At 41.4% G+C, this 25,463-nt stretch overlaps 1 protein-coding gene across 6 annotated transcripts in view; it reads left to right on the top strand.

Moving 5' to 3' along the window:
• Window positions 1–25,463, top strand: part of PEAK1 (pseudopodium enriched atypical kinase 1) — a 259,231-nt gene that overhangs the window by 166,033 nt on the left and 67,735 nt on the right. For all 6 annotated transcript variants that reach the window (XM_053717336.1, XM_053717338.1, XM_053717337.1 and 3 more), the window contains one exon: window positions 1,287–3,892. In XM_053717336.1, the coding sequence (XP_053573311.1) occupies window positions 1,407–3,892 (2,486 nt within the window). In that variant the 5' untranslated portion in view covers window positions 1,287–1,406. The remainder of the gene's footprint in view (window positions 1–1,286; window positions 3,893–25,463) is intronic.

The following is a 25,463-nucleotide window of genomic DNA, read 5'->3' as shown; positions in this document are numbered from 1 at the left end:
TTCCCCTATTAATTTAAAAAAAAAAAAACGCTGTTTCACAGACCCAGGAGCGAGCTGCACTTAGTCTTATGGCGCGGTCGGCCGGGCTGTGACTATACAGCTGGCCTGATGCGCAGAATTATATAACATTATTTTTAAAGTTTACTGACACTTTAATTCTATATATGCAAATGGCTGCTGCTACACCAAACTCGAAGGGAGATTCTCTGTTTCACCCCTCTAAATATGAAAAAAATCATAAAATAAATACAAGGTAAGCGCTGCCTAGCATAAATGAAAATGATAATGTAAAAATTTAAAACATACAATTCATATAGTATGTGTATGTGTGTCAATAGATCAAACACAAAATAACATATAAAAATGCAAAATTTGAACAATTTGATGAACAATAAATTAATTCATAAGAGTTAGGTCCATAAACACATAGGTAAAGGCACCAAATCAGGGATAAAATATATCCGGATATTCTTATTTCATCCAGTTCAATCACCCTATGGATGTGCACTTACTTGAGCAAACCTCAATCTGTATGAGGTAAGTAAAAAACGTAATCACTTTCAAATCACGCTGTCTGCCATGCCACTTGTTTGGGGAGAGGAGCCTTCTTTACTCTTGGATCTCCAGAGACAGAAACTTTCAAACTCCCTTTCCTTGGAGTGCGTGATTTGACAGTGATTACGTTTTTTATATATAGGAATATCTATTTAGAGAAATACTGAAAACATATTCCCCTATGTGCAGAAATTTGGAATGTGTGTGTTTGTGTACATATGTATTTGTGTGTTTATATGTGTATATATGTCTGTAAATACATATATACACATATAAATACATATGTACACACATATATAGACATATATTGCGCTCAATCGATCATGTTTACTTTTAACTTGTGATACTAGCGGTAAACCCGATGAGCACAAACAACCGCAATAAACCCTGTATCGCTCGCGCACAAACGTTTGCGATCCCCATTTATTCTGGCCCTTAGTCTTTAATGTCCCTTTAAACAGTGTTTTCTTCATTTCAAAATGAAGTGTCTTGTCAGCTTACTGTGTTTGTGTATAACTTCATGGTTATTGGAAATTATTATGCGCTGGTGTAATATGTAGGTATGCATGCATGTGTAATATTGCTGTAGTGTGTTTTTTATTTATATTCAACAGCTTTTATGGAATAAATATGTAGTTTTAACATATTTTGTTTATTATGCAGTATGTTTTGCTTGCTTCATTGATATTTAAGTGTTCTCCAGTTTGATTACATTTTCTTTTCTTTTGCAGTACATTGGACTGTTTTCTTATTCTGACTGAGCATTGATGTGACTTCATTGAGCCCCTTGCTCTCTGGCACTTGGAGCTCGGCTCCGTGCCCTGGTGCCATGCTCTTCAGTGTCTGCCAGTATGTCGGCTTGCAGCTCATTTACAGAGCATGTATGGAAACCTGGAGAGTGCAAGAACTGTTTCCTACCCAAAGGACAGCACCAGCTCACAGCTCTTGGAAGAGGCAATTGTGGCCAGCCACCCCCTCCTCCACCACCACCTCCTCCATACAGAGCACATCATGCCAAGGTCAATGTCAATCAGCGGCCACGTACCACCACAGGATTCCGACCCCCTGTGGCCAAAAAGCCCACAATTGCAGTCAAACCCACCATGATGGTAGTTGATGGAGCACTGTGCCATACTTCACAAGTTCAAACAAAGTCACCTCTGCTTCCCATCACCACCAGGAACCAAAACCAGGCACAGCAGGAGGTTTGCAGTGATGACCAGACAAATAACAACACAGGGACAGAACAGGTAGTTGCTAACAACAATCACCTTGGTAATAGTGGACTAACAGAGGTACTTAAGGAGATTGCTGGTTTAGGTGGTCCCTCCACTCAAATTCTGCCCCTGGAGGGCACAGCTCGAGAGACTTTCCTGTGTAGGATAAACCAGTGTTACAGACGATCCCTGGAAGGAAAACCTTCTGCTAGTTGCCTTTCTGGAGGGAGACATGAAGGGGGAGAAGGGAAGAAAACTGAGCGGCGAGTAGCACTAAGTGGAGATGAGGGAGCAATTATTGGCAGAGATGGTGGGCGATTCTGCTACCCCGAATTCTCTAGTGGCGAGGAGAGTTGGGAGGAGGAAGGTGATACTGATAAGGGGGAGCGTGAGAGCTGGGAGGAAAGTGATGAAGAACTTTTGGCTATGGAGATTCGCATGAGGGGACAACCTCGGTTTGCAAACCTACAGGGGGGTAGCTTATCTCCAGCACCATACAGGTTGAGGGGAAGAGAGAAATGGAACACTGTACCATTGCGCCAAAAATCATTACAAAGGGTGTGTGCTGTGGATTATGATGACAGCTATGATGAGATCCTGAATGGTTGCGATGTTGATGGAGTAGAGGATGTAGCTGCCATGTCTCCTGATCCATCTTTTGCAGACTCTTTGTCATGCCCTCCTTCTTCCTCAACCTCATCCTCTTCTGGAGGACTTTTCTGCAATGGAAGTGTAAATGAAGAAAGGAATGAATTTGTATCTGAAGTGACCACTCAAGGAAAAACCCAAGATAGTAATATGGCTCAAGCCAAACCTTACCGTGTGGTGAGCCTAGAGCAGCAGCCAGTCTGCAAACCCTACACAGTTGTTGATGTATCAGCTTCTATGGCCAGTGAGTGTGCAAGTCAGCCTAGTGCTAGACTGAAGAAAACTAGTGCCACCCGCTATCAGGAGGTGTGGACATCCAGCACTAGTCCAAGGCAGAAAATTACTAAGACTGAAGCAGCAGAAGCCCCAAAGCGCAGCTGCCATAAATCTGCTCCAACATCCCCCACCACTGGATTGAGTGCACACACAGTGCCTGTTAGATCACCAAACCTGTCAGAAATCAAGTTTAACAGTTACAACAATGCAGGTATGCCACCCTTTCCTATTATTATCCACGATGAGCCAGAATATTCCCAGAGCTGCAAAAGTGCAGACAAAGTACCTATTTTGATCAATCCTAGTGCCTATGATAATTTGGCTATTTACCGTAGTTTTGTTGGGGCTGGTGGGGTCTTCCCACCTCCCCCTGGTAAGGAGAAACGGCAAACAGGGAGTGGGATAAGTCACACATATGAGGAGATTGAGACACCCGCTAAAGTGCAAAAGAAGGAAGAACCAGCAAAAGAGTTATCTCCTGAGGTTACTAGCTGTCCTAGAGAGAGTGCAAACCGTGTGCTTTCTCAGATTGTTGCTTCCATCCAACCACCTAGATCACCTCCAGAGGCAGTGACTTCAGAGTCCGCAAGCAGTGAAGAGCAGCATCTGTCAGAGCCAGAGCCCCATCAAGGATCACTAGGACGTCCAAAGTCTCTGTTTTCCTCACAAAGTGAAGCATTAGGTACTCTAATCTGCAGTAAACCATCGCCAGCATCTTCCAGTGAAGAGAGCCCTACTGTACCAGTTACAGCAAACCCTCTGCCACCTTTTCCTCCACCACGTTCCACTTCTTCACCCTACCATGCTAGCAGCATGTTGCACAAGCACTTTGCCACCCGCACCAAACCTACCAGTACCAGCAGGCCCTCACCCACTGATTGTGCAACACAGCCACGTAGGCCTGCAGATGGCAAGCCACGCCGCTGGATATCATTTAAGAGTTTCTTCAGGAGAAAGAAGGAAGGAGGGGGGCAGGGTGCAGGTGAAGAGAGGAGTGAGGAAGGAAGGCTAGTGGGGCTGGATGGGACAGTTATCCATATGCTTCCACCACCACCAGTCCAGCGGCATCACTGGTTCAGTGAGAGTCATGGGGAACCTGGTGAAAAGCCCTCCATTGTGTTCATATATCGACCTGAAGAGGAAAACATGGGCACTAGCCCACAGAATTCTTTGGGCAATGAAACCAGAACCTGCAGGTAAAGATGACAATATGTTGAGTTAAGACATACTGAACAATTGGATTTTCTTTCTATCTATCTATCTATCTATCACTCATGCTTAAGGTGACATTAACATTATTATTTTTTTCTAAAATAAGGAATTTTCAAATGCATTTTTTTAGTAAGATGGATGTTCCTGTGCAGAAAACAAAATGTTTCCCCCCATGTTCTGCCATTAGAGCCGTGGGAGTTTTGCTTATTGGTAAGCAATTTGTCCCTTGGGATGAGTTGTGCGTAAATATACTCTTCCTGTTAGTTTCAAATTCAACCTAGCGGCAATAGATTTTCAAGAAAATTAAGAAACTTTAAAAAAGTAATGTTGAAATATAGAGTTCACAGTGTGTTAATTTTTTCATAATACAAGACTTTCAGCTAGATTATGAGTTGTGCGTTTGTGTTTTAACGCTGAAAAAAATGGTAATTTCAGCGTTAAAACAGCACCACAGCCATTACGAGTCTTGTCGGTATAGCTGTAACGCAAGCCTTTTAGCCTGTAACGCAACGTCAGTCCCAAGTTTTTCGGTGAGGCTAAAAAAACCTGTGTTACAGCCTAAAACGACAAGATCCGTATCGCCATCTAAAAGCAGTAGTTATGAGTTTTACGCTACAAATCTGTAACATAAAACTCATAACTAAAGTGTAACAAAGTACACTAAACACCCATAAACTACCTATTGACCCGGGTGACCCCTAAACCGAGGCCCTCCCGCATCGCAAACACTATATTAAAGTTATTAACCCCTGATCTGCCGTTCCCGACATCGCTGCCACTAAAAATAATTATTAACCCCTATTCCGCCGCTCCCCGACATCGTCACCACTATCATAAAGTTATTCACCCCTAAACCGCCGCCCTCCCGCATCGCAAACACTATTTAAATATTATTAACCCCTTACCTGCCGTCTGCCCCCACTATACTTAAGTTAGTAAGCCCTACACCGCTGCCACTATAATAAACCTAATAACCCATAAACTGCAAGCCCCCCACAAGGAAACATATTAAAATAAACTATTAACCCCTAAACCGAAAGCCCCCCACATTGCAATAAACAAAATTAAACTAGTAACCCCTAACCCTAACACCCCCCTAACTTTAGATTAAAATTACAGTTTAAATTAATTTACTGGTCAAATTAAACTATTAAACTAATTATTAAACCAACATTAAACTAACTACCAATTAAATTAAACTAAACTACACATTAAAAAAATCCTAACACTACTCTAAAAATTACAAAGTATCTAATTACAAAAAATAAAAAAGACTCAATTACAAAAAATAACAAACTAAATTATTCAAAATAAAAAAGAATGAAAGCTAATCGAATAACGATATCAAAATAAAAAAGCGCACCCAAAAAAAACAAAAAAAACCGAGCCTACATTAATCTACCAATATCCCTTAAAAGGGCCTTTTGTAGGGCATTGCCCTAAGTTAAACAGCTCTTTTACCTGTAAAAAAAATACAAAGACCCCCCAACAATAAAACCCACCACCACCCAACCAACCCCCCAATCCAATCAGCCAATAGTATTGAGCTCGCATTCTATTGGCTGTTCCAATCAGCCAATAGAATGCAAGCTCAATCCTATTGGCTGATTGCATCAGCCAATAGGATTTTTTCTACCTTAATTCCGATTGGCTGATAGAATTCTATCAGCCAATCGGAATCTAAGGGACGCCATCTTGGATGACGTCACTTAAAGGTACCTTCATTCGTCTGTCGGCAGAAGAGGATGCTCCGTGTCGGATGTCTTGAAGATGGACCCGCTCCGCACCGGATGGATGAAGATAGAAGATGCCGTCTGGATGAAGACTTCTGCCCGTCTGGAGGACCACTTCGCTGGCTTGGATGAAGACTTCTCCCGGCTTCGTTGAGGACTTCGGCCCGGCTTGGATGAAGACGTTTCCCGGTAAGTCGATCTTCAGGGGGTTAGTGTTAGTTTTTTTTAAGGGTATTGGGTAGGTTTTATTTTTAGGTTAGGGACTTTGGGCGGCAAAAGAGCTAACTGCCCTTTAAAGGGCAATGCCCATCCAAATGCCCTTTTCAGAGCAATAGGGAGCTTAGTTTTTTTAGATAGTATTTTATTTGGGGGGTTGGTTGTGTGGGTGGTGGGTTTTACTGTTGGGGGGGTTGTTTGTATATTTTTTTTACAGGTAAAAGAGCTGATTACTTTGGGGCAATGCCCCGCAAAAGGCCCTTTTAAGGGCTATTGGTAGTTTAGTTTAGGCTAGGTTTTTTTTTATTTTGGGGGGGCTTTTTTTATTTTAATAGGGCTATTAGATTAGGTGTAATTAGTTTAAATATCTGTAATTTGTTTATTATTTTCTGTAATTTAGTGTTTGTTTCTTCTGTTATGTGTGATCAGTCCACGGGTCATCATTACTTCTGGGATATAACTCCTCCCCAACAGGAAATGCAAGAGGATTCACCCAGCAGAGCTGCATATAGCTCCTCCCCCCTACGTCACTCCCAGTCATTCTCTTGCACCCAACAACTAGATAGGATGTGTGAGAGGACTATGGTGATTATACTTAGTTTTTATAACTTCAATCAAAAGTTTGTTATTTTACAATAGCACCGGAGCGTGTTATTGCCTCTCTGGCAGAGTTTGAAGAAGAATCTACCAGAGTTTTTACTATGATTTTAACCGGAGTAGTTAAGATCATATTGCTGTTTCTCGGCCATCTGAGGGAGGTAAAAGCTTCAGATCAGGGGACAGCGGGCAGATGAATCTGCATTGAGGTATGTAGCAGTTTTTATTTTCTGAATGGAATTGATGAGAAAATCCTGCCATACCGTTATAATGACATGTATGTATACTCTACACTTCAGTATTCTGGGGATGGTATTTCACCGGAATTACTCTGTTAAAAGTACATTAAACCTTTTAATAGGTATTTATTATGTTAAACGTTTTTGCTGGAATGTAGAATCGTTTGCATTTTCTGAGGTACTGAGTGAATAAATATTTGGGCATTATTTTTCCACTTGGCAGTTGCTTGTTTTAATTGTGACAGTTTCGTTTCTCTCTCACTGCTGTGTGTGAGGAGGAGGGGCCGTTTTTGGCGCTCTTTGCTACGCATCAAAAATTTCCAGTCAGTTACTCTTGTATTTCCTGCATGATCCGGTTCATCTCTAACAGAACTCAGGGGTCTTCAAACTTCTTTGGAGGGAGGTAGATTCTCTCAGCAGAGCTGTGAGACTTATATATTGACTGTGATTAAAAAACGTCGCTCTGTAATTTTTATGTTTCAAATTTAATTATTGTTACTTTACTAATGGGAACAAACCTTTGCTAAAAGTTGTGTTGTTTTTAAGGTTTGATGCTATAACTGTCTTTCAGTTCTTTATTTCAACTGTCATTTAATCGTTTAGTGCTTCTTTGAGGCACAGTAAGTTTTTGTTAAATAAGATTGTAACCAAGTTGCAAGTTTATTGCTAGTGTGTTAAACATGTCTGATTCAGAGGAAGATATCTGTGTCATTTGTTCCAATGCCAAGGTGGAGCCCAATAGAAATTTATGTACTAACTGTATTGATGCTACTTTAAATAAAAACCAATCTGTACAAATTGAACAAATTTCACCAAACAGCGAGGGGAGAGTTATGCCGACTAACTCGCCTCACGTGTCAGTACCTGCATCTCCCGCCCGGGAGGTGCGTGATATTATGGCGCCTAGTACATCTGGGCGGCCATTACAGATAACATTACAAGATATGGCTACTGTTATGACTGAAGTTTTGGCTAAATTACCAGAACTAAGAGGCAAGCGTGATCACTCTGGGGTGAGAACAGAGTGCGCTGATAATACTAGGGCCATGTCTGATACTGCGTCACAGCTTGCAGAGCATGAGGACGGAGAGCTTCATTCTGTGGGTGATGGTTCTGATCCAAACAGATTGGATTCAGATATTTCAAATTTTAAATTTAAATTGGAGAACCTCCGTGTATTACTAGGGGAGGTTTTAGCGGCTCTTAATGATTGTAACACTGTTGCAATACCAGAGAAATTGTGTAGGTTGGATAAATACTTTGCGGTACCGGCGAGTACTGACGTTTTTCCTATACCTAAGAGACTAACTGAAATTGTTACTAAGGAGTGGGATAGACCCGGTGTGCCGTTCTCACCCCCTCCAATATTTAGAAAGATGTTTCCAATAGACGCCACCACACGGGACTTATGGCAAACGGTCCCTAAGGTGGAGGGAGCAGTTTCTACTTTAGCTAAGCGTACCACTATCCCGGTGGAGGATAGCTGTGCTTTTTCAGATCCAATGGATAAAAAATTAGAGGGTTACCTTAAGAAAATGTTTGTTCAACAAGGTTTTATATTGCAACCCCTTGCATGCATCGCGCCGATTACGGCTGCGGCAGCATTTTGGATTGAGTCTCTGGAAGAGAACCTTAGTTCAGCTACGCTGGACGACATTACGGACAGGCTTAGAGTCCTTAAACTAGCTAATTCATTCATTTCGGAGGCTGTAGTACATTTAACCAAACTTACGGCTAAGAACTCAGGATTCGCCATTCAGGCACGTAGGGCACTGTGGCTAAAATCCTGGTCAGCTGATGTAACTTCTAAGTCCAAATTACTTAATATACCTTTCAAGGGGCAAACTTTATTTGGGCCCGGTTTGAAAGAAATTATCGCTGACATTACAGGAGGTAAGGGCCACGCCCTGCCTCAAGACAAAGCCAAAGCTAAGGCTAGACAGTCTAATTTTCGTCCCTTTCGGAATTTCAAAGCAGGAGCAGCATCAACTTCCACTACACCAAAACAGGAAGGAGCTGTTGCTCGTTACAGACAAGGCTGGAAACCTAACCAGTCCTGGAACAAGGGCAAGCAGGCCAGGAAACCTGCTGCTGCCCCAAAGACAGCATGAACCGAGGGCCCCCGATCCGGGACCGGATCTAGTGGGGGGCAGACTCTCTCTCTTCGCCCAGGCTTGGGCAAGAGATGTTCAGGATCCCTGGGCGCTAGAGATCATATCTCAGGGATACCTTCTAGACTTCAAATTCTCTCCCCCAAGAGGGAGATTTCATCTGTCAAGGTTGTCAACAAACCAGATAAAGAAAGAAGCGTTTCTACGCTGTGTACAAGATCTGTTATTAATGGGAGTGATCCATCCGGTTCCGCGGTCGGAACAAGGACAAGGGTTTTACTCAAACCTGTTTGTGGTTCCCAAAAAAGAGGGAACTTTCAGGCCAATCTTGGATTTAAAGATCCTAAACAAATTCCTAAGAGTTCCATCGTTCAAAATGGAAACTATTCGGACAATCTTACCCATGATCCAAAAGGGTCAGTACATGACCACAGTGGATTTAAAGGATGCTTACCTTCACATACCGATTCACAAAGATCATTACCGGTATCTAAGGTTTGCCTTCTTAGACAGGCATTACCAGTTTGTAGCTCTTCCATTCGGATTGGCTACGGCTCCAAGAATCTTCACAAAGGTTCTGGGTGCCCTTCTGGCGGTACTAAGACCGCGAGGAATTTCGGTAGCTCCGTACCTAGACGACATTCTGATACAAGCTTCAAGCTTTCAAACTGCCAAGTCTCATACAGAGTTAGTTCTGGCATTTCTAAGGTCGCATGGATGGAAAGTGAACGAAAAGAAGAGTTCTCTTTTTCCTCTCACAAGAGTTCCATTCTTGGGGACTCTTATAGATTCTGTAGAAATGAAGATTTATCTGACAGAAGACAGATTAACAAAGCTTCTAAATGCATGCCGTGTCCTTCATTCCATTCAACTCCCGTCAGTAGCTCAATGCATGGAGGTGATCGGCTTAATGGTAGCGGCAATGGACATAGTACCCTTTGCACGTCTACATCTCAGACCGCTGCAATTGTGCATGCTGAGTCAGTGGAATGGGGATTATTCAGACTTGTCCCCTACTCTGAATCTGGATCAAGAGACCAGAAACTCTCTTCTATGGTGGCTTTCTCGGCCACATCTGTCCAGGGGGATGCCATTCAGCAGGCCGGACTGGACAATTGTAACAACAGACGCCAGCCTACTAGGTTGGGGCGCTGTCTGGAATTCTCTGAAGGCTCAGGGACAATGGAATCAGGAGGAAAGTCTCCTGCCAATAAACATTCTGGAATTAAGAGCAGTTCTCCATGCCCTTCTGGCTTGGCCCCAGTTAAAAACTCGGGGGTTCATCAGGTTTCAGTCGGACAACATCACGACTGTAGCTTACATCAACCATCAAGGAGGGACAAGAAGCTCCCTAGCAATGATGGAAGTATCAAAGATAATTCGCTGGGCAGAGTCTCATTCTTGCCACCTGTCAGCAATCCACATCCCGGGAGTGGAGAACTGGGAGGCGGATTTCTTGAGTCGCCAGACTTTTCATCCGGGGGAGTGGGAACTTCATCCGGAGGTCTTTGCCCAAATACTTCGACGTTGGGGCAAACCAGAGATAGATCTCATGGCGTCTCGCCAGAACGCCAAACTTCCTCGCTACGGGTCCAGATCCAGGGATCCGGGAGCGGTTCTGATAGATGCTTTGACAGCACCTTGGAACTTCGGGATGGCTTATGTGTTTCCACCCTTCCCGCTGCTTCCTCGATTGATTGCCAAAATCAAACAGGAGAGAGCATCAGTGATTCTAATAGCGCCTGCATGGCCACGCAGGACTTGGTATGCAGATCTAGTGGACATGTCATCCTGTCCGCCTTGGTCTCTACCTCTAAGACAGGACCTTCTGATACAGGGTCCATTCAAACATCAAAATCTAACTTCTCTGAAGCTGACTGCTTGGAAATTGAACGCTTGATTTTATCAAAACGTGGTTTTTCTGAGTCGGTTATTGATACCCTGATACAGGCTAGGAAGCCTGTTACCAGAAGGATTTACCATAAGATATGGCGTAAATACCTATACTGGTGCGAATCCAAAGGTTACTCCTGGAGTAAGGTTAGGATTCCTAGGATATTGTCCTTTCTACAAGAAGGTTTAGAAAAGGGTTTATCGGCTAGCTCATTAAAGGGACAGATCTCAGCTCTGTCCATCTTGTTACACAGGCGTCTGTCAGAAAATCCAGACGTCCAGGCCTTTTGTCAGGCTTTAGCTAGGATCAAGCCTGTGTTTAAAACTGTTGCTCCGCCATGGAGTTTAAACTTAGTTCTTAACGTTTTACAGGGTGTTCCGTTTGAACCCCTTCATTCCATTGATATAAAATTGTTATCTTGGAAAGTTCTGTTTTTAATGGCTATTTCCTCGGCTCGAAGAGTTTCTGAGTTATCAGCCTTACATTGTGATTCTCCTTATCTGATTTTTCACTCAGACAAGGTAGTTCTGCGTACTAAACCTGGGTTCTTACCTAAGGTAGTCACTAACAGGAATATCAATCAAGAGATTGTTGTTCCATCCTTGTGTCCAAATCCTTCTTCAAAGAAGGAACGTCTTCTACACAATCTGGATGTAGTTCGTGCCCTCAAGTTCTACTTGCAGGCAACTAAGGATTTTCGACAAACGTCTTCCCTGTTTGTCGTGTACTCTGGTCAGAGGAGAGGTCATAAGGCTTCGGCTACCTCTCTCTCCTTCTGGCTTCGTAGCATAATTCGTTTAGCCTATGAGACTGCTGGACAGCAGCCTCCTGAAAGAATTACAGCTCATTCTACTAGAGCTGTGGCTTCCACTTGGGCCTTTAAGAATGAGGCCTCTGTTGAACAGATTTGCAAGGCTGCAACTTGGTCTTCGCTTCATACTTTTTCCAAATTTTACAAATTTGACACTTTTGCTTCTTCGGAGGCTATTTTTGGGAGAAAGGTTCTTCAGGCAGTGGTTCCTTCTGTATAATGAGCCTGCCTATCCCTCCCGTCATCCGTGTACTTTTGCTTTGGTATTGGTATCCCAGAAGTAATGATGACCCGTGGACTGATCACACATAACAGAAGAAAACATAATTTATGCTTACCTGATAAATTCCTTTCTTCTGTTGTGTGATCAGTCCACGGCCCGCCCTGTTTTAAGGCAGGTAAATATCTTTTAAATTATACTCCAGTCACCACTTCACCCTTGGTTTCTCCTTTCTCGTTGATTCTTGGTCGAATGACTGGGAGTGACGTAGGGGGGAGGAGCTATATGCAGCTCTGCTGGGTGAATCCTCTTGCATTTCCTGTTGGGGAGGAGTTATATCCCAGAAGTAATGATGACCCGTGGACTGATCACACAACAGAAGAAAGGAATTTATCAGGTAAGCATAAATTATGTTTTTTTTGTACTTTAGCTAATTTAATTTAATTTAGCTATTTGTATGTAATTTATTTAATTGTATTTAATTTAGTAAATGTATTTAAAGGGACACTGAACCCAAATTTTTTCTTTCTTTCATGTAATTAGCAAGAGTCCATGAGCTAGTGACGTATGGGATATACATTCCTACCAGGAGGGGCAAAGTTTCCCAAACCTCAAAATGCCTATAAATACATCCCTCACCACACCCACAATTCAGTTTTACAAACTTTGCCTCCTATGGAGGTGGTGAAGTAAGTTTGTGCTAGATTCTATGTTGATATGCGCTCCGCAGCAAGTTGGAGCCCGGTTTTCCTCTCAGCGTGCAGTGAATGTCAGAGGGATGTGAGGAGAGTATTGCCTATTTGAATGCAGTGATCTCCTTCTACGGGGTCTATTTCATAGGTTCTCTGTTATCGGTCGTAGAGATTCATCGCTTACCTCCCTTTTCAGATCGACGATATACTCTTATTTATATACCATTACCTCTGCTGATTCTCGTTTCAGTACTGGTTTGGCTTTCTACAAACATGTAGATGAGTGTCCTGGGGTAAGTAAATCTTATTTTCTGTGACACTCTAAGCTATGGTTGGGCACTTTGTTTATAAAGTTCTAAATATATGTATTCAAACATTTATTTGCCTTGACTCAGAATGTTCAACATTCCTTATTTTCAGACAGTCAGTTTCATATTTGGGATAATGCATTTGAATCAAACATTTTTTCTTACCTTAAAAATTTGACTCTTTTTTTCCCTGTGGGCTGTTAGGCTCGCGGGGGCTGAAAATGCTTCATTTTATTGCGTCATTCTTGGCGCAGACTTTTTTGGCGCAAAAAATCTTTTCCGTTTCCGGCGTCATACGTGTCGCCGGAAGTTGCGTCATTTTTTGACGTTCTTTTGCGCCAAAAATGTCGGCGTTCTGGATGTGGCGTCATTTTTGGCGCCAAAAGCATTTAGGCGCCAAATAATGTGGGCGTCTTATTTGGCGCTAAAAAATATGGGCGTCGCTTTTGTCTCCACATTATTTAAGTCTCATTTTTCATTAAAATTACAGTTTAAATTAATTTACTGGTCAAATTAAACTATTAAACTAATTATTAAACCAACATTAAACTAACTACCAATTAAATTAAACTAAACTACACATTAAAAAAATCCTAACAAAGTATCTAATTACAAAAAATAAAAAAGACTCAATTACTAAAAATAACAAACTAAATTATCCAAAATAAAAAAGAATGAAAGCTAATCGAATAACGATATCAAAATAAAAAAGCGCACCCAAAAAAACCTGAGCCTACATTAATCTACCAATATCCCTTAAAAGGGCCTTTTGTAGGGCATTGCCCTAAGTTAAACAGCTCTTTTACCTGTAAAAAAATACAAAGACCCCCCAACAATAAAACCCACCACCACCCAACCAACCCCCCAATCCAATCAGCCAATAGTATTGAGCTCGCATTCTATTGGCTGTTCCAATAAGCCAATAGAATGCAAGCTCAATCCTATTGGCTGATTGCATCAGCCAATAGGATTTTTTCTACCTTAATTCCGATTGGCTGATAGAATTCTATCAGCCAATCGGAATCTAAGGGACGCCATCTTGGATGACGTCACTTAAAGGTACCTTCATTCGTCTGTCGGCAGAAGAGGATGCTCCATGTCGGATGTCTTGAAGATGGACCCGCTCCGCACCGGATGGATGAAGATAGAAGATGCCGTCTGGATGAAGACTTCTGCCCGTCTGGAGGACCACTTCGCTGGCTTGGATGAAGACTTCTCCCGGCTTCGTTGAGGACTTCGGCCCGGCTTGGATGAAGACGTTTCCCGGTAAGTCGATCTTCAGGGGGTTAGTGTTAGGTTTTTTTAAGGGTATTGGGTGGGTTTTATTTTTAGGTTAGGGACTTTGGGCGGCAAAAGAGCTAACTGCCCTTTAAAGGGCAATGCCCATCCAAATGCCCTTTTCAGAGCAATAGGGAGCTTAGTTTTTTTAGATAGTATTTTATTTGGGGGGTTGGTTGTGTGGGTGGTGGGTTTTATTGTTGGGGGGGTTGTTTGTATATTTTTTTTACAGGTAAAAGAGCTGATTACTTTGGTGCAATGCCCCGCAAAAGGCCCTTTTAAGGGCTATTGGTAGTTTAGTTTAGGCTAGGTTTTTTTTATTTTGGGGGGGGCTTTTTTTATTTTAATAGGGCTATTAGATTAGGTGTAATTAGTTTAAATATCTGTAATTTGTTTATTACTTTCTGTAATTTAGTGTTTGTTTTTTTGTACTTTAGCTAATTTAATTTAATTTAGCTATTTGTATGTAATTTATTTAATTGTATTTAATTTAGTAAATGTATTTAAAGGGACACTGAACCCAAATTTTTTCTTTCTTTCATGTAATTAGCAAGAGTCCATGAGCTAGTTACGTATGGGATATACATTCCTACCAGGAGGGGCAAAGTTTCCCAAACCTCAAAATGCCTATAAATACACCCCTCACCACACCCACAATTCAGTTTTACAAACTTTGCCTCCTATGGAGGTGGTGAAGTAAGTTTGTGCTAGATTCTACGTTGATATGCGCTCCGCAGCAAGTTGGAGCCCGGTTTTCCTCTCAGCGTGCAGTGAATGTCAGAGGGATGTGAGGAGAGTATTGCCTATTTGAATGCAGTGATCTCCTTCTACGGGGTCTATTTCATAGGTTCTCTGTTATCGGTCGTAGAGATTCATCTCTTACCTCCCTTTTCAGATCGACGATATACTCTTATTTATATACCATTACCTCTGCTGATTCTCGTTTCAGTACTGGTTTGGCTTTCTACAAACATGTAGATGAGTGTCCTGGGGTAAGTAAATCTTATTTTCTGTGACACTCTAAGCTATGGTTGGGCACTTTGTTTATAAAGTTCTAAATATATGTATTCAAACATTTATTTGCCTTGACTCAGAATGTTCAACATTCCTTATTTTCAGACAGTCAGTTTCATATTTAGGATAATGCATTTGAATCAAACATTTTTTCTTACCTTAAAAATTTGACTCTTTTTTCCCTGTGGGCTGTTAGGCTCGCGGGGGCTGAAAATGCTTCATTTTATTGCGTCATTCTTGGCGCGGACTTTTTTGGCGCCAAAAATCTTTTCCGTTTCCGGCGTCATACGTGTCGCCGGAAGTTGCGTCATTTTTTGACGTTCTTTTACGCCAAAAATGTCGGCGTTCCGGATGTGGCGTCATTTTTGGCGCCAAAAGCATTTAGGCGCCAAATAATGTGGGCGTCTTATTTGGCGCTAAAAAATATGGGCGTCGCTTTTGTCTCCACATTATTTAAGTCTCATTTTTCATTGCTTCTGGTTGCTAGAAGCTTGTTCTATGGCATTTTTTCCCATTCCTGAAACTGTCATTTAAGGAATTTGATCAATTTTGCTTTATATGTTGTTTTTTCTCTTACATATTGCAAGATGTCTCACGTTGCATCTGAGTCAGAAGATACTTCAGGAAAATCGCTGTCTAGTGCTGGAACTACCAAAGCTAAGTGTATCTGCTGTAAACTTTTGGTAGCTATTCCTCCGGCTGTTGTTTGTGGATTATTTTCAGCAGGAATTGGCTGTCTTTATTTTATCCCTCCCTCTCTAGTGACTCTTGTGTGGAAAGATCCACATCTTGGGTAGTCATTATCCCATACGTCACTAGCTCATGGACTCTTGCTAATTACATGAAAGAAAACATAATTTATGTAAGAACTTACCTGATAAATTCATTTCTTTCATATTAGCAAAAGTCCATGAGGCCCGCCCTTTTTTTGTGGTGGTTATGATTTTTGTATAAAGCACAATTATTCCAATTCCTTATTTTATATGCTTTCGCACTTTTTTATCACCCCACTTCTTGGCTATTCGTTAAACTGAATTGTGGGTGTGGTGAGGGGTGTATTTATAGGCATTTTGAGGTTTGGGAAACTTTGCCCCTCCTGGTAGGAATGTATATCCCATACGTCACTAGCTCATGGACTCTTGCTAATATGAAAGAAATGAATTTATCAGATAAGTTCTTACATAAATTATGTTTTTGTGATTTAGATAGAGCATGCCATTTTAAGCAACGTTCTAATTTATTCCTATTAGAAAATGTTCTTCATTCTCTTGGTATTTTTATTTGAAAAGCAAGAATGTAAGTTTAGATGCCGGCCCATTTTGGTGAACAACTTGGGTTGTTCTTGCTGATTGGTGGATAAATTCATCCACCAATAAACAAGTGCTGTCCAAAGTTCTGGACTTTCTTTTTCAAATAAAGATAGCAAGAGAACGAAGAAAAATTGATAATAGGAATAAATTAGAAAGTTGCTTAAAATTGCATGCTCTATCTGATTCATGAAAGAAATTTTTTTGGGTTCAGTATCCCTTTAATTATAGTGTAGTGTTTATTAGGTGTTATTGTAACTTAGGTTAGGTTTTATTTTACAGGTACTTCTGTATTTATTTTAGCTAGGTAGTTATTAAATAGTTAATAACTATTTAATAAATATTGTAGCTAGTTAAAATAAATACAAACTTGCCTGTAAAATAAAAATAAACCCTAAGCTAGCTACAATGTAACTATTAGTTATATTGTAGCTAGCTTAGGGTTTATTTTATAGGTGTTTAGTTTTAAATAGGAATAATTTAGTTAATGATAGGAATATTTATTTAAATTATATTTAAGTTAGTGGGTGTTAATGTAATGTAGGTGACGGCGGTGTCCAGAGAGGCAGATTAGGGGGTAAAAATTTTATTATAGTGTTTCCGATGTGGGAAGGCCTCGGTTTAGGGGTTAATAGGTAGTTTATGGGTGTTAGTGTACTTTTTAGCACTTTAGTTATGAGTTTTATGCTACAGCGTTGTAGTGTAAAACTCATAACTACTGACTTTTAAATGCGTTAGGGATCTTGACAGGGTAGGGTGTACCGCTCACTTTTTGGCCTCCCAGGACAAACTCGTAATACCGGCGCTATGGAAGTCCTATAGAAAAAAGACTTTACAAAGTTTACGTAAGTCGTTTTGCGGTAAGGCCAAACAAGTGTGCGATACACCTATACCTGCAAGACTCGTAATACCAGCGGGCGTAAAAAAAGCAGAGTTAGGACCTCTTAACTCTGTTTTTTTACCCTATCGCGCAACTCGTAATCTAGCCGTTTTATTTCACAGGTAAGTATGTATTTAGTTTTAAATAGGAATTATTTAGTTAATAATTGTAAGTTTAATTTAGCTCTATTGTAATTATGTTAAAGTTAGGGGGTGTTACGGTTAGGGTTACGTAAGGTTTAGGGGTAGGTGGGGTTAATAGTTTAATTTAGATTTTTGTGATGTGGGGGGCTGGTGGTTTAGGGTTCATAGATTTATTTAGTATTAATGATGTGGGAGGCCAGAGGTTTAGGTGTTAATAGCTTTATTTAGTTGCGGCGATGTCGGGGAGCAGCGGAATAGGGGTTAATAGATTTATTATAGTGTGGGCGATGTTGGGGTGCAGGGGAATAGGGGTTAATAACTTTAGTATAGTGGCGGCGATATCGGGAGCGGCAGATTAGGGGTTAATAGTTTTATTTAGGTGGCGGCGATATTGGGGGTGGCAGATTAGGGGTAAATAACATTATGTAGGTGCCGGCTATGTCGGTGGGGGCAGATTAGGGGTGTTTAGACTTAGGGTGTTAGTTTTAAATGTTTGGTTTTTTTTCCCCATTGACATCAATGGGGCTACGTTACAGAGCTTTTCTTTCTGCAATCACAGGTGTTAGACTTTTTTCTGACCAGCTCTCCCCATTGATGTCTATGGGGGAAGTGTGCATGAGCACGTCAAAACAGCGCTTGTTTTTTGTGCGGTATGGAGCTTAAAAGCACCATATCGCACGCACAAGCCGGCTGTTTCAAAACTTGGAATGCAACTTTTATTGCGTTCGTTTCGCACCCTCTATAGCACAAAACTTGTAATCTAGGTGTTTGTCAATAGTCCAGTTATAATACACTTTTTATCTGTAGATTGATGGGTTAGAGGTAACAAGATATAATGTCAATATTCTGTATAATATCAAGAGACATAGACTATAATACAATTTTAAAATTTGTAATCAGTACTATATATTTCATATATGCAAAAGGTATTTTTTTAGTTTAATGTCCCTTTAAGTTGCCTATGTTTATATATATTACAGGGACAATGTCACCCTGTTAAAGTGACATTTAAAGCAATGGTAAACTGGGCGAGATTACATATACGGCGCAGGCTTCAGTGCAAGCGCTAAAACCCGCGCCGTCCGTAATTTCACCTCGCACATCGGGGTATTACATAAACCCCACCAGCAGTTCATATAGTGCCGTAAGTCGGATAAACTAGCGATGTCCAGAAATTAGCGTAAATACAATTTTCTGGAGTCGCAATGACTTACGGCACTTTAGAAACTGCTGGTGCCTAAGAAAGTAAAAAATATATAAAATCTTCCATAAAAGTCTAACCCGCCTCCCAAAAATAAACCCGACACTTAAAAACCGCTATATCCGCCATCAAACCCACATCGCAACTAATGATAAATGTATTAACCCCTAAACCGACAACCCCCCACAACACAATATGCCTAATCAAACTATTAACTCCTAATCCGCCATTCACATACATTGCAATCTACCTAATAAATGTATTAACCCCATATCTGCCATTAACCCACATCACGATCTACCTAGTAAAAGTATTAACCCCTAATCCACCATTAAATCACACCGCAAAGTCCCTATTAAAACTATTAACCCCTAATCCGCCATTAACCCACATCGCAACAAACCTTATAAATCTATTAACCCCTAAACCGCCAAACCCACACAACACAATAATCCTATTAAAATTATTAACCCCTAAAACGCCTAACCCACACAACGCAATAATCTTATTAAAACTATTAACCCCTAAACCGCCTAACCCACACAACGCAGTAATCCTATTAAAACTATTAACCCCTAAACCGCCAAACCCACACAACGCAAATAACTAATTAAATTACGAAGCCCCCTAACCTAACCCCCCCTAAATTAACCCCAATTACCTCAATTAAAAAATACTAAATTACAAACAATTAAAACAAAAAAGCTAACATTACTTAAAAATAAAAAAACTAAGATTAAATTAATCTAAGATTACAAAAAAATAAAAAAAATCTAACATTACAGAAAATAATTAACAAAATTATCCAAAATAAAAAGATTAAACCCTATGAAAAAAAAAAGTTTTGAAGTGGGTGGCCGGAGCGGAAAGGTGTATCTAGGTAAGCTCAGGAGCAGCAAAGTATCTACATTCTAGCTGCTGATTGGTGGCTGCATATACATACACCCATTGTCATTGGCTCACCCATGTGTTCAGTTAGAAACCAGTAGTGCATTGATGCTCCTTCAACAAATCATACCAAGATAGCATATTTGATAATAATAAAATAATAAAAGTAAACTGGACAATTGTTTAAAATTCTACCTAAATCATGAAATAAATATCTTGGGTTTCATGTCCTTTTAATGCCAGGCATTACCAATTAGCAGCTAAACGGCAGAAGATATGAAAAATAACCCTAAATATTTACTAAAAAGCATAATGTAAATGCCCTCTGGCTTCTTAACATTTTTGTTCATCTCTGCCTTGTAGTTTACAGCAGATTACATAACAGTTTATTTTATTATTTAGTCACACATATCCTATGACAATGTTTATATTTTATCCAGTTAGGAGGAAATATATTTATATACATTTATTTTCTAATATATATTATATAGATCATGTCCACTGTATAATAATACGTTGTAAAGTCCAACCACATTAAAGGGAAATAAAACACTTTTCTTTTACAAGATATGACGAGTCCACGGATTTTATCCTTACTTATGGGATATCGCCTCCTGGTCAGCAGGAGGAGGCAAAGAGCTCCACAGCAGAGCTGCATAAATAGCTCCTCCCTTCCCTCCCAAACCAGTCATTCTCTTTGCCTGTGTTAGTGATAGGAAGAGGTAAAGTGAGGTGTTAGTTTAGATTCTTCAATCAAGAGTTTATTATTTTTGAAATGGTGCCAAAGTGTACTATTTTCCTATAGGGTGTAACCGTATTCCTTGTCAGCCTCTAGAGTAGAGCTACAGGTGGCTTTTAGGCACTGGGAACTGGTGGGGTTTTAGCCTCACTGCGCCTCCCATAATTGTGCTGCCCTTCTGGATTATGGTCTTAGCATATAGTAACTAAGGCCCTTCTGTGTCCACAGAGCTGCTGGAGGGAGAAGACCTCTTGATCCTGTGGAACGTTTTTCATGCTGTTACTCAGCATGGAGGTAAGTGCAGTCTTTATTATTCTGGGACATAAGATTAACTCAGAATAGGCTGTATGCTTCCCTATATGATGTGTGTGACTTAGATTTTATTCACTTCCCTTGTTACCTGGGGTCTCTACATAACTTTCTCCTTATGTGATCAAGGGTGGATAAGTTATTGGTCATTGTTTTCATACTGCCTTGGAACCCATATAGACTCCCTTCGGTAATGCCTTCAAGGGCTTAATTGTTATATGTTTGCAGCCCTGGAGGGTTACCTTTTCAGTACTGCTAGGGTTTCATTTACTAGCCCATGGGTTTATCCTTTCAGTACTACCTTCAAGGGCTTAATTTACTACATGTTTGCAGCCCAGGAGGGTTATCTGTGTTCAGGGGTGTGATGAGAGTATTCGCTGCTTCAACTGTGTGTTTGCAGGGTGTCAGAGGGTTATCTGTGTTCAGGGGTGTGATGAGAGTAGTCGCTGCTTCAACTGTGTGTTTGCAGGGCGTTCTGACACTCGGCTTTTGTGCAATATTAACTTGTAGCCTACAGAGAAATCCATGTGGTTCATGCCATCACTCCCATGGGGTATATTTTCTATATAATCTGCCGACAGGGAGTTTTTTTTATTAAATTCCCGTGTTTTTACAGACCCCAAAAGACTGATGTTCTCTACATGCGTGTGTTGTGCATGTCTTTTTCTGGCGGCTTATTGTAATGGAAGCAGCCGCCTGGGAGATTTACTTAATTGTGACATTACAGAGGTTAACTGTGAGAATCTGGCTAGTGTTAATTAGTGCCATGCGGTTCTCCGACGGCTCCATTTGCTATGTCATAGTAACCGGGAAGATTGACTCAAACGCCCATGATGGGCGGAGCTAAGGTACGCGCCATGGTTGTGCGCCTTTTCCTTAATCCCTTCTATCGGCGCCAGATGCCTCTCAACTGTGTTCACAAATATAGTTGAGAGGCTCTGCGTGTTTTTAAGTGTCTGTTCCCCCCTTCCTATGGGCTCACAGTGATAGTTTTTCACAGGCTCGGTTGCGGTGGAGTTCCGGTTCTAGGGAACACACAGCTGGGGGGTTACATTTACAGTGTTTTAACTGAAGGGGGTGACTTGAGATTTTTGGTTCACCAATAAAGGAGCCTGGAAAGATGGCAGTGTGCCATTTTATTTATGCAAACGCAACCCTGTTTTTCTGTGTCAGACTACTACTTTGACCCTACTGTTATAAGTTGTGTTCCTCTAACTACCCATGTCCACTGTCATGTACCCCTTAAAGGTCCTGTGGACCAGTGGCCAGGTCAAGGGTTTTGCGTTCGCTCCTGGCTGCAGCCGTGCAAGTTTTCTATTCTGCAGCTCATATAAAGGGATACTGTTGTTCTTTTACATTTTAAAGAGACAGTAGCAATGCCTTCTGTTGTAGCTTAGGGGTTAGCATGCCAGCTTCAGACTCGCAAGGTTGCAAGTTCAAATCCATGCTTGGGTGCTCTTTCTTTAATTCAGTGGGCAGAGGCTCACTCTTGTTTTTTGTCGGCAATCCACATTCCAGGAGTGGAAAACTGGGAAGCGGATTTTCTGAGCAGACAGCCTTTTTATCCGGGGGAATGGGAACTCCATCTGGAGGTATTTGCCAATCTGATTCTCAGATGGGGCAGGGCGGAGTTGTTTCTTATGGCATCTCGTCAGAAGTCGAAGCTTCTGAGATACGGGTCCAGGTCCAGGGATCCCCAGGCCGCACTGATAGATGTCTTGGCAGTGCCTTGGTCGTTCAACCTAACTTGTGTGTTCCCTCCATTTGCTCTCCTTCCCCGTGTGATTGCTCGGGTCAATCAGGAGAGGGTTTTGGTGATCCTCATTGCATCCGGCGTGGCCTCAAAGGCCTTGGTTTGCCGAGCTGGTGGAAATATCATCTCTTCCACCGTGGAAGATTCCGTTAAGGGAAGATCTTCTCATTCAGGGATCCTTCCATCATATGAATTTGATTTCTCTGCAGATGACTGCTTGGAGATTGACCGCTTGATTTTGTCTAAGCGAGGGTTCTCTGATTCGGTCCTTGATTCCTTGATTCAGGCATGTAAGCCTGTCACTAGAAAAATTTACCATAAGATATGGTGTGAATATCTTTTTTGGTGTGAATCCAAGGGCTACTCATAGAGTAGGGTTAGGATTCCCAGGATTTTATCTTTTCTCCAGGTAGATTTGGAGAAAGGGTTGTCAGTAAGTTCCTTAAAGGGACAGATTTCTGCTTTGTCTATTTTACTACACAAGCGTCTGGCAGATGTTCCAGATGTGCAATCCTTTTGTTAGGCTTTGACTAGTATCAGGACGGTGTTTAGACCTATTGCTCCTCCTTGGAGTTTGAATTTAGTTCTTAAGGTTCTTCAAGGGGTTCCGTTTGAACCTATGCATTCCATAGATATTAAATTATTATCTTGGAAAGTTTTATTTTTGGTTGCTATTTCTTCTGCTCGCAGAGTTTCTGAGCTTTCCGCATTACAATGTGATTCTCCTTACCTTATTTTCATTCCGGTAAGGTAGTGTTACGTACCAAACCTGGTTTTCTTCCTAAGGTTGTTTCCAACAAAAATATTAATCAAGAAATTATTGTTCCTTCATTATGTCCTATTCCTTCTTCTAAGAAGGAGCGTCTGTTACATAACTTGGATGTGGTCCGTGCCCTAAAGTTTTACTTGCAGGCGACTAAAGAATTCCGTCAATCATCTTCATTATTTGTTGTTTTCTCTGGAAAATGTAGGGGCCAGAAAGCTACGGCTACCTCTCTTTCTTTTTGGCTGAAGAGTATCATCCGTTTTGCATTTGAGACTGCTGGACAGCAGCCTCCTGAAAGAATTACGGCTCATTCTACTAGGGCTGTGGCTTCCTCGTGGGCATTTAAGAATGAGGCTTTGTTGATCAGATTTGCAAGGCTGCAACTTTGTTGTCTCTTCACACTTTTTCCAAATTTTCCAAATTTGATACTTTTACCTTTTCCGAGGCTGTTTTTGGGAGAAAGGTTCTTCAAGCAGTGGTGCCTTCCATTTAGGTTCCTGTCTTGTCCCTCCCTTTCATCTGTGTCCTATAGCTTTGGTATTGTATCCCATAAGTAAGGATGAAATCTGTGGACTCGTCATATCTTGTAAAAGAAAAGGAAATTTATGCTTACCTGATAAATTTATTTCTTTTACGATATGACGAGTCCACAGCCCACCCTGTCGTTTTCTAAGACAGGTTTTTATTTTTGTTAAACTTCAGTCACTTCTGCTCCTTGGCTTTTTCTTTCTCTTCCTAACTTCGGTCGAATGACTGGGTTGGGAGGGAAGGGAGGAACTATTTATGCAGCTCTGCTGTGGAGCTCTTTGCCGCCTCCTGCTGACCAGGAGGCAATATCCCATAAGTAAGGATGAAATCCGTGGACTCGTCATATCGTAAAAGAAATACATTTATCAGGTAAGCATAAATTTCCTTTTTTTTTCTTTTGTGATTCAGATAAAACTTACAATTTTAAACAACTTTCCAATTTACTTCTATTAACTTATTTGCTTCATTCTCATGGTTTCCTTTGTTGAGGAAACATGAATGCACTATTAGGAGCTAGCTGACTGCATTGGGTGAGCCAATAAGATGAGACATGAGATATTTGCAGCCACCGATCAGCAGCTCCTTAGCTTACCTAGGTATGAATATCAACAAAGGATACCCAGAACACAAAACAAATTAGCTAAGAGAAGTAAATTGGAAAGCTGTTTAAAATCCCATGCTCTACCTTAATCATGAAAAAAAATTGGTTCCTTTAATAAGCTTATCAATCAGACTTCTTAAGTAAGATCACAAAAAAACTAAACTAAACATATTTGATCAAAGCAATCTGTATTTGTTTTATTAATCAAAACAGCTAGCTCAGTTGTCAGCTCTGCACTAGCTAATTCTAGCAAATTTAACTGGGTTGAAAGCACATGGTCCCGATAATATCTTTACTTGAACCCCGCTACTTGCAACAGCTAGTGCAGCTATCTTTGCTGTGCTTACTAATTTGACTGGGCTATGTGTAGAGGCGCTGGAGACAAAGGCCTCTAGTTATTAAGGTCTGTCGGACCTAATCCGACAGTGCAGATCAGGCCCAATAGACCTCGCTGAATACGGCGAGTAATATGCTCGCCGTATTCAGCATTGCACCAGCAGCTCACAAGACCTGCTGGTGCAACGCCGCCCCCTGCAGACTCGCGGCCAATAGGCCGCCAGCAGGGGGTGTTAATCGACCCGATCGTACTCGATCGGGTTGTTTTCCGGCGATGTCTGTCCGCCTGCTCAGAGCAGGCGGACAGGTTATGGAGCAGCGGTCTTTGTGACTGCTGCTTCATAACTGCTGTTTCTGGCGAGCCTGCAGGCTCAGCAGAAACACGGGCCATCAGCAGATACATATGCCCCAAAGCGTGTGGTCTTCAAAATGTAATTGCTTAAAGCCTGTCAGACAGCTAGCTCTGTGCTAATTTAGCTGGGCTGTGAGCTGGATAGGGTTGCCACCTCAGCCATTTTTCCTGGTCACTTATGCTGCAGAGTGTGCAGAGGTGAACATGAATTGTGCACCTGAACAGCACTATTCATGTTCCTCCCTGCACACCCTGCAGCATGTGTAACTCATAAATGTCCAGGAAACCCTAGAGCTGGGGCATATAAAAAGGAGGACATAATTAAGTAGCCGTCCGCTCACCCTGTAACTGTTAGCGCAGCTGTCGGCTCTGTGCAACCAAATTAACACGCCGCTGAGTGGAGAGTGAATAAAACGTACAGGAGTCTTGGACCCCAAAATCCAAGTGCTAAGATACATTTCCTTCTTAATACAGGGAGAGTCTACAGCGGCATTCATTACCTATGGGAATACAGAACCTGGCCACCAGAAGGAGGCAAAGGCATCCCAGCCAAAGGCTTAAATACCTCCCCCACTTCCCTCATCCCCCAGTCATTCTTTGCCTTTCGTCACAGGAGGTTGGCAGAGAAGTGTCAGAAGA

This window comes from Bombina bombina, chromosome 6, assembly GCF_027579735.1.
Source record: "Bombina bombina isolate aBomBom1 chromosome 6, aBomBom1.pri, whole genome shotgun sequence".
Lineage (NCBI taxonomy): Eukaryota > Metazoa > Chordata > Amphibia > Anura > Bombinatoridae > Bombina > Bombina bombina.
This window is presented reverse-complemented; position numbering and strand designations above follow the sequence as displayed.